General features: G+C 54.1%; 2 protein-coding genes across 2 annotated transcripts in view; one reads left to right on the top strand and one right to left on the bottom strand.

The window, feature by feature from the left end:
- The first annotated feature begins 6 nt into the window (after positions 1-6).
- Positions 7-10,903, top strand: POLG (DNA polymerase gamma, catalytic subunit). Its single transcript, XM_026856270.1, has 22 exons — positions 7-480; positions 811-1,006; positions 1,458-1,625; positions 1,899-2,045; positions 2,270-2,349; positions 2,817-2,999; positions 3,130-3,293; positions 3,503-3,623; positions 3,694-3,918; positions 4,027-4,147; positions 4,307-4,373; positions 4,484-4,605; positions 4,866-5,026; positions 5,145-5,198; positions 5,296-5,413; positions 5,854-5,989; positions 6,092-6,338; positions 6,431-6,553; positions 6,841-7,006; positions 7,257-7,465; positions 8,574-8,734; positions 9,829-10,903. The coding sequence occupies exons 1-22, from the start codon at positions 32-34 to the stop codon at positions 9,888-9,890; spliced, it is 3,480 nt and encodes a 1,159-aa protein (XP_026712071.1). The 5' UTR covers positions 7-31; the 3' UTR covers positions 9,891-10,903.
- FANCI (FA complementation group I) overlaps positions 10,227-15,592 on the bottom strand; it is a 24,501-nt gene continuing 19,135 nt past the window's right edge. The window contains exons 28-37 of the mRNA XM_026856269.1: positions 15,442-15,569; positions 15,240-15,308; positions 15,024-15,111; positions 14,539-14,723; positions 13,876-13,932; positions 13,736-13,795; positions 12,910-12,996; positions 11,801-11,896; positions 11,123-11,248; positions 10,227-10,329 (exon numbers count right to left, since the gene is read on the bottom strand). Coding sequence (XP_026712070.1) covers positions 10,264-10,329; positions 11,123-11,248; positions 11,801-11,896; positions 12,910-12,996; positions 13,736-13,795; positions 13,876-13,932; positions 14,539-14,723; positions 15,024-15,111; positions 15,240-15,308; positions 15,442-15,569 — 962 coding nt within the window. The 3' untranslated portion in view covers positions 10,227-10,263. The remainder of the gene's footprint in view (positions 10,330-11,122; positions 11,249-11,800; positions 11,897-12,909; positions 12,997-13,735; positions 13,796-13,875; positions 13,933-14,538; positions 14,724-15,023; positions 15,112-15,239; positions 15,309-15,441; positions 15,570-15,592) is intronic.

Raw genomic sequence — 15,592 nt, 5'->3', positions numbered from 1 at the left:
CAGCCAGGAGCCGGCCAAGGGCCAGCGGCGCATGAACCCCCTCAACATCCAGATGCTGTCCAGGACGCTCCACGAGCAGATCTTTCGGGGGGCCCAGGTGCAATACTCTGCAGCAGAGATCCAGAGGAGCGTGGAGCACCTGCAGCACCATGACCTGTGGGGCAAGGAGACCTCCACACTGCCCGATGTGGACCTGCAGCTGCCCCGCATGTACGGGGACAACATCGACGAGCATTTTCGCCTCCTGGCACAGAAGCAGAGCTTGCCCTACCTGGAAGCGGCCAATGAGCTGCTGCGGTGTGAGCTGCCCCCCATGCCCGCGCAGTGGGCTTGGCAGCTCGGCTGGACCCGCTACAGCCCTGACGGGCAAGTGGAGGCCGTCGACTTCCCCGAGGAGCGGGCAGTGGTGTTGGACGTGGAGGTGTGCGTGACCGATGGCCACTGCCCGACGCTGGCCGTGGCGGTCTCGCCGCATGCCTGGTGAGATGCGGTCCCGGCTGCGATGCTGGGGTTGTGCTCCTCGTGGTGGCGGGGGGACACAGCTTTGGGAAGGATGGGGATGCTCCCCAGCGGAGCCTTTTCCTGCAAACCACCACCGGCTTGCAGGGAAAGCACAGCAAAGCCCCAGAGCGCAGCTCTGGGTTGTGGGATGTGTGTCCTGGTTAGTGAGCACAGTGCTCCCTGGGGTCGGTCGCCTCCCTCCCGCGGGTGGGATCCTGCTGAGCACCCCGTGTCACAGCGGGTGCTTTTGGTCCTGGGAGCCTCTACTTTATTTCTTATGGCTGTGGGGGTGCTACCTGTCCTCCGTAGGTACTCGTGGTGCAGCAGGCGGCTGCTGGAGCAGCGCTACTCCTGGTCCAGCCACCTCACCCTGGCCGATCTCATTCCCCTGGAGAGCCCGGCAGGCGCTGGCTATGCTGGCAAGCAGGACTGGCCAGAGAGAGTGGTGGTGGGGCACAACGTGGCCTTCGACCGGGCATTCATCAAGGAGCAGTACCTCATCCAGGTAATCATGGTGCCACTGCTTGTGCTGGCAGCTGCAGTTTATTACCCAAATAGTCGTTTGTGCTGGCTTTTCAGGGTTATTTTGGTAGATGCTGTTCTGCACAGATACCCCAGGGTTGTGCTTGTCTCATCCTGCAGAACAGGTTGAGGTTTGATTTCTTTAAGGGCAGGTATTCTTGTACCCCATGAAGTTGGTAGAGGCTGCAGAGTTGCAGCTGGGGACATGGCAGGAACTTTTAAGCAGCTTACAGCCTGCACTGGGGATGCTCTTGGCCTTCAAAAGTGGGGTGCTGGGAAGCAAAGCATTTCCTTGGCAAAAGCAGCCTGAGCAGAGGACTTGCAGGTCTGTAATACAGGGTGGTGCTTGCTGGCAGCTGCAGGACGTTTGGCAGCACGTTTCTCCTCTAGCATATCCCAAACCATCTCTTTTTCTCTCCCCTGATGTGTTCCAGGGCTCCCAGGTGCGTTTCCTGGACACCATGAGCATGCACATGGCCATCTCGGGGCTGACAGGCTTCCAGCGCAGCCTCTGGATGGCTGCCAAGCACGGCAAGAGGAAGGGACTGCAGCAGGTCAAGCAGCACATAAAGAAAACGCGCAGGAAGACGGAGGGTCCGGCTGTGAGTAAAGGAGCTGAGGCCCTGCCAGTGGCCTGTGTGGCAGGGGACTGTTTGATCCTGTTATAGGAGCGTTTGCTACTGTACTGGGACCATCTGCTTCTGCACTGACAGAGTAGGAGCTGTTGGAGCGGCTCTGCTGGGTGAAGCTCTCCCAGTGTTGCCAAATGAAGTGGCCTTGGTTTAAAATGGAGCAGCAACATCCCTTACTGCTCCTGATCTCAGCTGTGGCTGGTCCTGTCTCGCGCTGTCTGACCCCCCCCGCTTCCTTCGCAGATCGCTTCGTGGGACTGGGTGCACGTCAGCAGCATCAACAACCTGGCAGACGTGCACGCACTCTACGTCGGGGGGGAGCCGCTGGACAAGGACGCACGGGAGCTCTTTGTGAAGGGGACCATGGACGACATCAGGAGTCACTTCCAGGTGCGGGTGGCCATCCCAACCTCCCCATGGGCAGCAGGAGCCAGAGATGGGAGCGGGGCGAGCGCAGCTGCTGGGGTAGTTTCCTTTTTGCCACCCTTTCTTGTGACGGCGTTAGGCGCACATGGGGCTGTGACATCCCCTATCCTCCCGCAGCCCCGGTGCCTTGCCCAGTGCTGGTGGAGGGGGTGGCTGCTTTGCCTGCTCTCACCTGCCTCTGCCCCCAGGACCTGATGTCTTACTGTGCCCATGATGTCCAGGCCACCCACGAGGTGTTTCAGCAGCAGCTGCCACTCTTCATGGAGAGGTGAGAGCTGCCAAGCTCTGTCCGGCGTTGGCCAAGGGCTGTGGGCTTGGCCAGCAGCGGGGAGGATCGTGGTCCCTTGGGGAATGGAATGTGGCTCCTCTCGTCCTTGGGGTTGCAGTGAGAGTTTGGGGCGGCTCTGAACCCCTTTTCAGGAGGGACTTCAGACCCTCTCCTGTAGGTGAGAAGGAATAAACAGCAGCACAGTGTGGCTGGAGGAGGCAAGAAAAATGAGGCAGATCAGAGTGGTACAGCTTTGAGGTTGTTGTGCAGGGTTGTTTTTAGGGCAGCAATTTATGTGCAGAGCAGTCAGAATATACAGGGATCCTTACAAGTTTAGGGAAAGAGCATCAATGGTCATGTGGGGCTGGGAAACGAGGTGAAGACGTGTTTGCGTCTGTCATAGTCTGGTTCTTCCAGGGCAGATCTTCTCCAGCAGACATCTAATTCCTCACTGCTTTGGGCTCTAGGTGCCCCCACCCCGTGACATTTGCAGGGATGCTGGAGATGGGGGTGTCCTACCTGCCAGTCAACGGGAACTGGAAGAGGTACCTGGATGATGCTGAGGGTGTCTATGAGGAGCTGCAGAAGGAGATGAAGAAGTCCCTGATGAACCTGGCTAATGATGCCTGCCAGCTGCTGCACGAGGACAGGTACCTGTGGGCTGAGGGTGTAGGTCCTGCTGCTCACAGGAGAGACCAGACGCTGGGTGGTCCATGGGGGGCTGTGGGCGGGTGCTGGGGTGGGGAGCAAAGCTGTGGTGTGACAGCGGTGTGTCGGCAGGTACAAGGATGACCCCTGGCTCTGGGATCTCGAGTGGGACACGCAGGAGTTTAAACAGAAGAAGAATCCAGGGAAGAAGAAGAAGAAGAAAGATCAGGACAGGAACAGCAAAGCCTCCGCTGCAGTGGCGGATGCAGATGGATCCGCGCAGGAGTGGCAGGAAGGTGAGTGCTGGTGATCCCTGGGGATGAGGGATGCTCGAGGGGTGCCTTCCCACGGGTGTGCAAGGACATGGATTGGTGCTGGCATGATGAAGCATCGCTGGCCTGTGTCCCCATGCTGGGGCACATGGCAGGGGGCTGGTTCGAGGTCCCTGTCCCCAGTGGGGTGGCACAGAGGGCTCTTTGCCAGCCAGTCCTCCTTGCCCCACCAGACCCTGGTCCCCCCAGCGAGGATGAGCTGAAAGTCCCTGCGAGCCAGGTCTGCCTGGAGCGTCTGAAGGAGACGGTTGCACTGCAACCCAAGAGACTCCAGCACCTGCCAGGCCACCCGGGGTGAGTTGGGAACCCTGGGTGTCCCTGGGGCTTACCCTGCGCTGTCTGACCCATCCCTGCTGCTCCCCAGCTGGTACCGCAAGCTGTGCCCACGCCTGGAGGAGGCAGGGTGGGTGCCAGGACCCAGCCTCATCAGCCTGCAGATGAGAGTGACCCCGAAGCTGATGCGCCTGGCCTGGGATGGCTTCCCCCTCCATTACTCAGAGAAGCGTGGCTGGGGCTACCTGGTGCCGGGACGGCAGGACAATTTGCTGGCAGCCTCCTCGGAGGCAGAGGGTCCTCCCTGCCCACACAGGTGAGGGGTGCTGAGCTGGTGGATGCCCCATGCAGAGCTCCCCTGGGACCCTGCCCAGGACCCTTGGGCCCTGTTGCAGGTGTGTGAGCCCTGCCCTCTCCCTGCCAGGGTGATCGAGTACCTGTACAGGCAGCACTGCCTGGAGAAAGGCAAGGAGCAGCCCCCAGGGCTGGAGGCTGCTGTGGAGGACGACCTGCTGGTGATGGACGGCAGCATGATGTGGCAGAAGGTGAAAGAAGGGATGAAGGGCTATCTCTGGTGGGAGGGACACGTGGGGCTGGGCTTCTTCCTGTGTGCGTGTGAAAACATGCCCCTATGTGTGGCTCTGTGTTAAGTCACTGGAGAACTGGTGTTTGATCTGGCTTCCCTTGTGGTCCTTCTGCCGCAGGTGGAGGAGCTCAGCCAGCTGGACGGGGAGGAGAAAATGGACAGAGCAGGCCAGAGTCTAGCACAGGTAAAGGGAGTTTTCTGTGGGATGGGGTGGTAGATTGGTGCCTGTTTCCTCAGTTTCCCCCTCCTGCCATGCCTGGGGGCATTCCTGGCATCACCTGTCGTCGCTGGTTGCAGGAGACGAATGAGCTGTGCAAGCCAGTGGACATGAGGAGCCAACCCTTGTACCACCATGGCAATGGTCCCTACAATGATGTCGACATCCCTGGGTGCTGGTTCTTCAAGCTGCCTCACAAGGCAAGTTGGATGCTCCTGGGGCTTTTCCTGGGGGCTTCCTGGCCACCCTGGTGGAGTCCCAGCTCCTCTTGTCCTGCTGCCCAGCTGTGTCGCCTTGCCTGTCACCCTGGTGCTGCAGCACTCCTGGGACCCCTGTGATCTTGTCCCATGGGATTGGGTGGTAGAAATGCATCTCTGCAGCTGGGACAGGGAGATGCACAGAACTTTATTGATATGGAGTGGTGCCACACTGAGCCCTGGCATGTCTTTTGCTGCTAAAGGATGGCAACGAGAACAATGTGGGAAGCCCTTTTGCCAAGGATTTCCTGCCCCAGATGGAGGATGGCACCTTGCGGGCCGCCGTGGGCCGCATCCATGGGACCAGAGCCCTGGAGATTAACAAAATGATCTCGTTTTGGAGGAATGCTCACAAGCGGATCAGGTGAGCAGCTGCCTTCAGCTGAATCGTGACAACCCTGCGGGTGGAGGCTGCATCGCGGCTGCGGGAGGTCGTGCAGATGTGGGGGGCTCAGCATCTCTCCTGTCGCATGTCCCTGCAGTTCCCAGATGGTGGTGTGGCTGAAGAAAGGGGACCTGCCTCGCGTGGTGACCAGGTATGGGGAGGAACAGCCCCAGCTAGGACCACTGTTCCCTCTGTGCTGCTCTGGGAGCGATATCACAGGATGATGCTCACCCTCACCTCTGTCCTAGGCACCCTGACTATAACGAGGAGGATGATTACGGAGCCATCCTGCCGCAGGTGGTGACTGCAGGCACCATCACCCGCCGGGCAGTGGAGCCCACGTGGCTGACGGCCAGTAATGCACGGGTATGGCCATGCTCGGGTCCTTGCGAGGATGTTTTGGGGCACTCCTGTGTTGCGGACTGGTGGTAGCAGCCTGGGTTGGAAATAGGAGTTGGAGCTGGTTGGTGGGGTTTGAGGTGGCAGGGCGGGTGCTGGACCCTTCTCTTGCTGATGTGCTTTGACTTTGGGAGAGGGGAAGGAGTCAGCAGAGGCTTGTGAACTTCAGAATTTGTCCTTCCCCAGGCTCCTCTTCCTGGCTTCTCTGTCCTGGAAAAGCCTGGGGGGAGTAACCAAGTGGGCCCCATGTGTACATTAAACCCGGTTTTGACTTTCAGAGCAAAATTTAGGGGCATGGGGAGCACTGTGTTGGGGCACCACAGCTGTGTGAGGAAGGCTGCTTCTGTGCCACTGAGGAGAAAAGGGAGGTGCAGGGGTTGTGCTGAGCTGGGCATTGTGTCCTGCAGGCAGACCGGGTGGGCAGCGAGCTGAAAGCCATGGTCCAGGTGCCACCTGGCTACTCACTGGTGGGTGCAGACGTGGATTCCCAAGAGCTCTGGATAGCTGCTGTCCTCGGCGAGGCGCACTTTACTGGCATGCATGGTGAGCTGGGGCTGCGCCGCGGGGGAATGGGTTTTGTGGTAGCAGGGTGACCCCCTGAGCCCCGTCCCGTTTGGTGTCCAACCCCTGCTCCCTTCCTGGCAGGCTGCACGGCCTTCGGCTGGATGACTCTGCAGGGGAAGAAGAGCAACGCAACAGACCTGCACAGCAAGACAGCCGCCACGGTGGGCATCAGCCGGGAGCACGCCAAGGTCTTCAACTACGGACGCATCTACGGGGCTGGGCAGCCCTTTGCTGAGCGGCTGCTGATGCAGTTCAACCACCGGCTGACGCAACAGCAGGCACGCGAGAAGGCGCAGCAGATGTATGCGGTCACCAAGGGCGTCCGGAGGTGGGTGCTGCTGGGGCAAATGGAGGGGCAGCAGGGACTGGGGTGGTGGCGGTGAGCCAGGGGACCTCAGCATGAGTTGCTCTCCCTTCCAGGTTTCATCTCTCTGAGGAGGGGGAGTGGCTGGTGAAGGAGCTGGACCTGGCTGTGGAGAGGGCAGAGGATGGGTCAGTGTCGGCCCAGGATGTCCAGCAGCTCCAGAAAGCAGCTGCAAAAAGGTGAGATGCTCTGACCCTGTGCAGCTCTGGTGGCATTGGGATGCGAGGCGGGGGGAGCTGCAGCCCTGCAAGTGGTGGCCAGAGAAGGGAGTCCTCCCTCCCTGACCCCCCAGGGTTGAGTAGGTTTGGGCTGGGGGCTCCTAGTCTCTCGCAGTGAAAAATTAGTAGCAGGAGGCTGCAGGGGTTCATTTAGGTGCTCCAAACGAGGACAGAGTGTTTGAGGTTCTCAAACGGGGCCTGCAGCCTCCTTGCACGCTTCCAGCAACGCCCCCCCTCTGCCCTACCAGGTCCCGGAGGAAGTGGAACATTGTGGAGCATCGAGTGTGGGCTGGAGGCACCGAGTCAGAGATGTTCAACAAACTGGAGAGCATCGCTTTATCCCCTTCCCCACAGACCCCAGTGCTGGGCTGTCACATTAGCAGGGCCCTGGAGCCCGCCATGGTCAAGGGGGAGGTAAGGATATGGCTCTGTACTGCTGAGCTCTCAGCTTGGCTTGTCTTCTCCAGAAAGTTCAGCTCTTAGGTGCTGGAGACCCAGTAGGCTCTTAGAACCATGTTGGAAGCCCCTTTCCTTTATCTGTGTGCCATCAAGAAAACCCAACAACCCTGAATTTAACAGGCTTCTCCCAGGAGCTATCCTATATTGGGTCCAGGCCCTGGACCCCAGTGCTCTCTTAGCATCCATCTGTGTTTCTTTTCACCAGTTTCTGACCAGCAGAGTGAACTGGGTGGTGCAGAGCTCAGCTGTTGACTACCTGCACCTCATGCTGGTTGCCATGAAGTGGCTCTTCGAGGAGTTTGACATCAATGGGCGCTTCTGCATCAGCATCCATGATGAGGTACGCTACCTGGTCCAGCAGCAAGATCGCTACCGGGCAGCCCTGGCCCTGCAGATCACCAACCTCCTCACAAGGTGAGATAAGGCGGCTGCGGTGTCTCCTGGGCATCAGCACCAGTGCTGCTGGGGGGACAGGGCAAGCTCAAGGGACTGGAGTGGCAGCAAAGGCGTTAGCTCTGCCCGCAGCAAGCTGGCGCAGAGCAGTTTCTTTCTGTTCAAGGGAAGTTGGCAGTGCTGGAGGTTGCAGTTCCTTCACGTGTGACTCAGGTGGCTATAAATGGAGCTCAGCTTCGATTTCCAGGGATAATGTGCTGGCAAGAGGGGGATATCGTCAGCTTTTGGGTCCTGCAGAGACAGGGCCAATCGTTCTGCTCTGCTGGGGTGCGAGCGCATCACCTCCTGCTCCCTTCAGGTCTGCCACCGTGGTGTGTCAGCAGCCCTTGGGCGTGATTGAGCAGCTGGGGGCCTGAAACTGTCCCCATCCCTCATCCCCCCCCCGCCTTCAGGGGCAAGCAAGGGGCATGGCTGCTCGTCTCTGCTGCGAGCACCTGTGCTGCTGCCCTTCCACAGCTTGGGGCGTTCCCGCTGCTTCCCTGACTCACGCGAAGTTAAGCTCAGCCTAGAAAGCTCCTGACCTCAAAGGGCTCCCTTCGGTTTGGCTCCAGCACATCCAGCTTTGCCAGATCCCCTTCCTGGCGCTGTGGGGCGTTTGGCTATACAGGAGCCGGCCGAAGCTGAGCTATTTTCTCCTGTGCTGAGGCAGGGATACAGCAAACAGACTTTCTGTGCTGGTGCGGCAGGCGCAGCGGGGGCAGATGCCCTGACGTTCGTGCCTTTGTGCCGGCTCCTGCGAGCACAGGGCTTCCTGCTGGGAAAATCCAGCGTCTGCTCTGGCTGGGAGGATTAGCCAGCAGGGGAGGGCTGGGTTCTTCCTTTCTTCCGCAGAGGTTCAATGTACCATTGCTCTGTTCCTCCCACAGCCACTTTAGCAATACTTGACCCTCCTGCCCCTCCCCGGGACTTAAGCAGCACCTCATCTTCCAGCTGCTGGGGGACATGGGTGCAGAGTAACCTCTAGTGATGGCTGCCAATGTTTTTTGAGGCTCTGGCTGATCACAGCCAGGTGTGACAAGGCCAAGCGTCATGTGTGGCACCGTCCCACCTCAGTCTCTTCTTCTTCCAGGTGCATGTTTGCCTACAAACTGGGCCTCCAGGATCTGCCCCAGTCAGTGGCTTTCTTCAGTGCAGTGGATGTTGACCAGTGCTTGAGGAAAGAGGTGACCATGACCTGCATGACTCCATCAAATCCAACCGGGATGGAGAAGAAGTACGGTATCCCTCAAGGTGAGTGGTGTCCATGCGAGCTGACCCCCTCTGCACAAGCCTCCCCTGGCTTAGGCAGGGCACTCAGCCTAAGCAGCCATTCCCTGAGGGCTCCTCTGTGCAGCAGAGGCACCTCCTGAGACCCTTTGCTTCCTGATGCATCATCTGCCCACCAGGGCAACCACCACCCTGCTGCTAGTCCCCCTCTACCTCTTTCCTTTCTCAGTCCCCAAGTAGTTCGTGCTGCTGCCAGATATTTCTGATAGTGATGAGCTGGGCCTGGCTGTTATCCCGCACACATGTGTGCTTTGTGCCCCTGAGAGGAGCCCTCCTGTGCACTTGTAACACAGCCCCGAGGGAAACGTTCCTTCCCTGAAAGGAGGTGCCTCTACAACCCTGGATATTTTGCCCTCCAGCCCCAAACTTGTCCAGTCTCGGATGGTTTCTCTCCTTCCCCACCTCCTCCTTAGCCCAGCACAGAGATCAGCCTTGGCCTTGCTGTGTTTTTCCCCAACAAGGCCTAGAGTCATCCTGTTTGCACTTGCTATAACCCTCTAACAGCTGCAAGCAAACATTTAACTCTTGGCTGGGAGCAGCTTTAAACAGCTCCTCCTCGAGGTGCTGCAGTATTTTCCCAGATAAGGAGAAGAACCTGCCCTCAGATTTTTTTCTCTCAGTCATTGGATGCATCAGACACTCCACCTTAAATAACCTTTGTTAAGAGTCTTACAGGGAAAGGGTGCTTTTAGAAACAGGGCAAAAAGGGAACTTCTTACCAAGAACAAGGCAGATTAAACAAGTGCATCGCATCAGGGTCAGCAAAAACATTACAGCAAAATCAGCCTTGCCCGAGGAAGCTGTCGCCCCTCTGCTTCTCAGGAGCTGTGCACAGCACCACGCTTCAACTCCAAGGCAGAACAGCTCGTGTTTCCAGCTTCCTACTGGTGCTGGTTCCTGCGTTCACACCACCACCCAAACCAGAAGTTTGAATAAATTTAGGGCTTTTTGTGCTACACGCTCTGAGCTAAAGCAAATCACGACCGTCACTCTCTTATGTTACACAGTCTTGAGTGTACTGCAGAAGGCAGGGAACTGATTGTCCCATTGTCTTCCAGGAGAAGCACTGGATATATATCAGCTAATTGAAATAACCAAAGGTTCACTGGAGAAGAAATGATGACGTTAAAGTGCCAGAATGACAATTGTCCAGATCGCGTGCCAGAGCCTGGCTGTCCTTTCAGAAAGGGATCTTCTGGCAGAGACTGGTCCTGGTCACTCTGTTTCCTTTTTGCTGTAAGGAGGGATGTTCCTGGGGAAGAAGATTTTGATAGCAGCACATTTGAATAGCAGAGGTGCTTCAGAGGGCAGCAGCCAGCTGTAAAACTCAAGGCAGGGGCCAGAGTTGCTGCTTGCGTGCCCATGGGCACGAAGGAAGAAGTATTTGGCAAGAGAAACAAGAAACCATCATCTCCATAGCTGCAGTTCTCCGAGACAAGGGCAAGCCTGCCCCAGAACAGGCGCTGTGGGAGGAGGCAGCAGCAACCCCAGCTTTACTTTTCTCGCCGTCTCTTCTTTTTGGGTTCGTGGTTCTCATCTGACTGCTCTGCAGTGCTGCTCTGGAGAGGGAGGGGGAGGGGAGCAGTACAGTGTGATTGCTTTGGTGTGTTTAGGTAAACATTCCTTAGACTAAAGCAAGAAACCAGATGTGCAGAACAGGATTTAGCTCTTTCCTGCCTAACAAAATTACCTGAATATGGGACTCCTCTCACCCACTGAGGCTTTCTCTATGTCCCCCCTATTCATGGTGGAACTTAGACCCCAGATTATGAAAGGCACAGGACAGGGACTGTTTGTGCTGGATTTCAGTTTGTTAAAACACTCAGGAAAATATGGACAGAAGCACCAATAAAAACCTGGACAATCAGCGCAGTAGATGATTTTTTTTTTTTTTTTATCCAGTACAGGTTGTGTTACCTTCACCAGCACTATCTAGTAGAGGAAGGAGAGGAGAATGCCTTAAGGCATTTGCCCTGCCAGCTGTTCACCTACAAAACCATCCACATCATGCTGCAAAGGTCTGATCCTGGCCAGCCAGCAGGTCCTTGGAGTTAATGCTGATAGGCCTCTCCTTGCTGAGGCAAACAACAAGGCCTTAAGGCAGTCTCACTTCCCAAAGACCAGAGCTACAGGCAATTGGTGTATGGAAATGGAGGTCACTCAAGGCAGAGGCCTGGAGTGTAGGGCACGTTAGCCAGAGTAACTCCTTTGTATCAGCTTAGTATTAAAGCAAGAGCTTGCCCAGGGAAGACAAACTGTCCTGATTTCACACATACCTGAACAGCTCACAAATACAGTTGGCCTCAGAAGAGGGGGAAACATGTCAGTAAAAGCAGCTAAGTGAGTTCTGACCTGGTTGTTGACTGGCTCATTTTCAACATCCTCTGTGTTACGCTCTTGCAAGGCACTGTCCAGCATGGATGCGTTGATGCGGAAGTCCCGGGAGGTGCTTAGCTTCATATATTGCATCAAGTTCACCTGCAGCAACCGAGGTGAAACCAGGGGAAGAGGACATTATGCCATTAGTATCTTAGTTTAGTTTTCTACCCTGCCTGGTGCGTTGCACAGCACTAGGGCTGAGTCCCTCACAGCGGTAATGCAGGACTGAAGCAAAAAGTAAGTGAAAAACCACCTGCCCCCATGCAACCCAGTGAGCCATTTACGTTTTTGTAAAAGCCAAGTGATTACCAGTTACTCTCACTCTCATGTAGTATCTCATGGTGGTGCCTTTATCTCCTTATGAAACGAGACTGGGGGAGCGGGGTGAGGAAAGCTGGCATTAGGTGTGAGTTTCTGGTTGAGCAGAAACTTAGCACACAGTGTGAGTCCTGCCATCAACAGCTGCTGCTGCCAGTGTGACAGCACTTCAGTAGTGTTGGGCCAGGAGCTTGGGCAAAGGCTGAAAGTGTGGTAAGGTCCTTTCCTGCTTTGAGCAGCAGTGAAGGTTTTAAAAGGTGGAACAGCAACAGCTCTCCACTATGCCACTGTCCCACCTGATTTAGGTCACAGAGGAGCTCTGCTTTACGTTACCTTTGATTTCTTGGAGAGGTGAATAAGGAACTTCTCATACTGCTCTATTGCAAAAATCAGGTTTGGGATTGGCTTGGTGTCCCGGAGCACCTTAGCCTGAAATGCAGAGAGGAGGGTGACAGATCAGATTTGGAAGTGAACAACGATGCTGCAGCATGACATGAAGAGCTCAACACTCCAGTTTAGAAAAGCACCTTCAGTAGCCTTGCTCCATACCGGTCCTGCCCCAGCAAGACTTGCCAGTTTGTTATTGGTTTTAAATTGGGTCCCACAATGGTTCTACAGTGAGGCTCTCCCGTGTATTGTTCGGCTGTGGACTGCAGTCCTAGTACACTGATGTGCCTGACAGCCAGAGCAAAACTTCCTCTGCTCCAGCTCTGCAGAGGCATCACAAGCATCTGCCTTCCAGGCAATAAGCACATTGCTCTATCACCACACTTTTGCCCTGTTTTTTTACCACTGCTGATGTTTGTTTCCCATGATGACAAGAGTGGTAGAAGGACATGCAGCATTTCAGCCTATTTCCATACACTCAGGGAACAGCTAGGAAGATCATGCTTGTGGCTTTTAAACCCTTAACATCACAGAAATGTCTGGGACAACTGATAAGACAAAGGAGATGCTGGCTGGGAGCACAAAGGGCATAAAGAGACCAGGAACCTGCCAACCTGCTCACTTGCTCCCAATCAAATCATCCTGCCCTTCTCAACTGCCCTAGTTCAGTGGAAGACACTACTTTAAATGTACTGATAAAATTAAGAAACACTTAAAAACGGTGCAGTATTGGTTCCGATATATTAGACAATTTCTGCAATTACCCCAAATGATGAAGTATCAGACAAGACAAATCATCCCGATTTTACCTTTGTTTCATGTTTGTGAGCTTCTATGCTGCATTTAGTGAAGGTGGCTTTGGTTGGTTTTTTATTTGTTTGGGGGTTTTTTAGACTTTTCTCTGAAGTTAAGGTACAATAAATTTGATTTTTACTTATAGGCTCAAATGACAATTTCTCATTGGTGATCTGTAAGAAACCACCAGGTAATACAAGCCTTGAAGTATAATTCCGAGTTCAAATACAGCCCATGTTCTAATAGAGAGTCAATTTTACCATGACTGTGGAGATTGTAGCAGCTTCATCCTCTTTCTTCTTCTTTTTCTTCTCTTCTGCAAAGCTTAAGCTCTCACTGTGGATGTTCTGAAGGAGAATACCAAAAGATGTGGCATTAGAGAGTAAGCAGGGAAGAAAGGCCAGCCAAGTAAGGCCAGAGATGTCCTGGCTCTGGCCAGCTAACAGCATGACCAGCTAGATGGCAGAAAGGTCATACAAGATACACGAAGGATGGGTTTGGGGGTAATCTCAAAAAAAGGAAGGAAGGAAAAGCTAATTTCATAATTTATACATTCAGAAATATGTACGTGTGAGAAGTCCCCAGGAGTGGTAGCTCTGCACACCACTACACCTTCCCCAGTATGCAATGTCTGTTGTACAGTTCCTCACTCAAGCATCCAACTGCTCTCCAAACAGCAAAATCCCATCTTCGGCTCTGCAGTTGTTGGCACCCACATTACTTTACACTGTGATGACTGCAGTGTCGTTGACCTTTATTTGCCATTGTGGTTAACAGCAGTATTAATCTCATCCAAAAAAAAAAAATGGCATGAACAGAGGTGGGAAAATAAAAGATAAAAAAACAGCTCCCCAAACACCTTCCTTCCCTGCTCAAGCAGAAATCAACATGCTTGGTCCCAGTGGTGCTGGAAAGTCTTACTCTATTATTTGACATAGTAAAGCTTGAAATATAAGAAACTCAAATCATTGTCAAGAAGATTAATAATCCCCAAAGGTGCCCATGTATTGCAGCTGCTACACCACTCGGCATCAGATAGCCTGATGCTGACTGATAGGCTTTTCCCACAGTTAATTTAGGCCTTACCTGGACGTAAGTAATGAATGAGTAACACTGTGGGGTCAAATGGGAACCTGAGAGCTTCACCTGCAAAGAAGCAGAGAGGTTGGTATTACTCCCAACTCAAGACAATGAGCCATTTCCTCTAGCAATTTGCTCACACTCACCAGCTTTTCTAGCCTCCCGGGAATCGTACTGGAGGTGCTGCGGCAAGCTTGGATATACTGCAAGGAAAACAGAATAGTTTCTTTTAGGTAGGCTGTTTCCAGGCCGGGCTCAAAGCAGCTCATCTAATGGCACAGTGGGGAGGGCAGGATTTGCAAGAACTATCCTCCCCAGTGGCTTATGCTATCCCAAATGCCATGGCTGTACTCCAGAGCTGAGAGAGAGCTAAGGGGATTCACCACCTTGTCTAAACTAGCTGCACTGTCCTGTTTTTATGGCACAGTTTCCCCAGGTCCGATGCTTCAAGCCTTAGATGGGAATGAGTGGTAAGGGGAGGACTGCTGAGCGCTGCGAGAACACCGCTAGTGCCGTCCGTTGTGGCAGAGGAACCGACAAAATACGCGGGAAAGAGCCACTCTGAGCCACGCGCAGCTAAATTCAGCCCGAGAAAAGCTTTCCTTTACGGGTACAATTAGCACTGTTGCAGAAAGGTCACAAAATTAAGGGCATGAAAGCCAACAGAATAAGGATCCATTCCTGCAAGAGATCAACAGCGTGGTCCTGAGCAGAGCTGCTGCCAGGGGTCACTGTGGGCTTGCTGTAGCAGATGGGGAAAAAGAGTTTTTAGATCCCAGCCAGCCCACTGTCAGCAGAGCAGCACTCACATGTTTGATGAGGGAGGTGAGAATTGCGTATGTCTTGCTGAGGCTCCTCAGCAGCGTGTCCACACAGCTCCCTGCAGGGAGTGCTGTCTGTACCAACTCATGATAAACTGTCAGTAGAGTTCCCAACTGCAGAATTACACCTTTCTCCAGAGCCTGGGTTTGGTTTGATGCCTGAGAAGAGTCTTCTAGAAGAGAGACATGACTACCTAGTGAATGTGTGTCTAATGAATCCAGTTACACAGGTGGGAGGCACTAAAGATCACCTCTGTGTCTGGCACACAAAGCACCAGTGTGGCACAGCAGAAACAATCACTGGAGGGATTTTGTGACAACACTTTCTATCTTACATCGTTCACTTGGAACCAGCTCAAGGGAGAGTTTAACCAGCCCTCAGATGATGCTACCTCAAAATCCCAAAATATCTTTTGGCTCTCCATCTGTTTTTGATAAAGGTGTAACAGTAAGAAATGGACCACTTTTATTACCTGATGTGTCTGATCCCAGACTGGTGAGTTTCTTGATAAGCCAGTCCACCTCTTCGAGTACCTTATCTGCCTGACCCAGAACGAGCAGCTAAGAAAGGTGACAGAGTAACAGAACAGGTTTTTGGAGGAGTTTGGCATGACAAGAATCTACCAGCCACTTGTAGCAGAGTAGCCCTGGACATTGCAGGTTGTTCCAGACACATTATTTTGACTCACACAGACAGTAGGGGCTGCAGTCTTGGTATTCACTATGGCGAAATGGGACAGACTCTCCACTTCTATGTCCTGGCCAGAGGGAAGAAAACAAATTCTGGTGGGTAAAATTTCAGCTGCTGTCATATAGTTTGCACCAGAGATGCACTCAGTTCTGCCCTGACAGCACTGAATGGTAAAGAGTTAGGCTGCTTCTGCGTCATACCTGATCTATGTCTCCCAGGCAAGCGTGGATGTCTTGTGCGAGTTCACGCAGCAAACTGACAGGACTCTTGTACAGAACATGGAGACTGAAGAGCAGAGACAGCAAACCCTTGCAGCAGGCGATATCCTCTGTGGGGAAGGAAAAAGAAAAC

Source organism: Athene cunicularia, assembly GCF_003259725.1.
Source record: "Athene cunicularia isolate RWA chromosome 10 unlocalized genomic scaffold, athCun1 chr10_part1, whole genome shotgun sequence".
In the NCBI taxonomy this organism is placed as follows: domain Eukaryota; kingdom Metazoa; phylum Chordata; class Aves; order Strigiformes; family Strigidae; genus Athene; species Athene cunicularia.
The sequence above is the reverse complement of the archived record's forward strand: the minus strand, read 5'-3'. Positions and strand labels throughout refer to the sequence as shown.

Coding starts and splice junctions, on each gene's coding strand:
- POLG (XM_026856270.1), top strand. CDS start 32: ATGAACCCCCTCAACATCCAGATGCTGTCCAGGACGCTCCACGAGCAG. Junction 3,919..4,026: donor GGTCCTCCCTGCCCACACAG/GTGAGGGGTGCT, acceptor TCTCCCTGCCAG/GGTGATCGAGTACCTGTACA. Junction 4,148..4,306: donor GCAGCATGATGTGGCAGAAG/GTGAAAGAAGGG, acceptor CTTCTGCCGCAG/GTGGAGGAGCTCAGCCAGCT.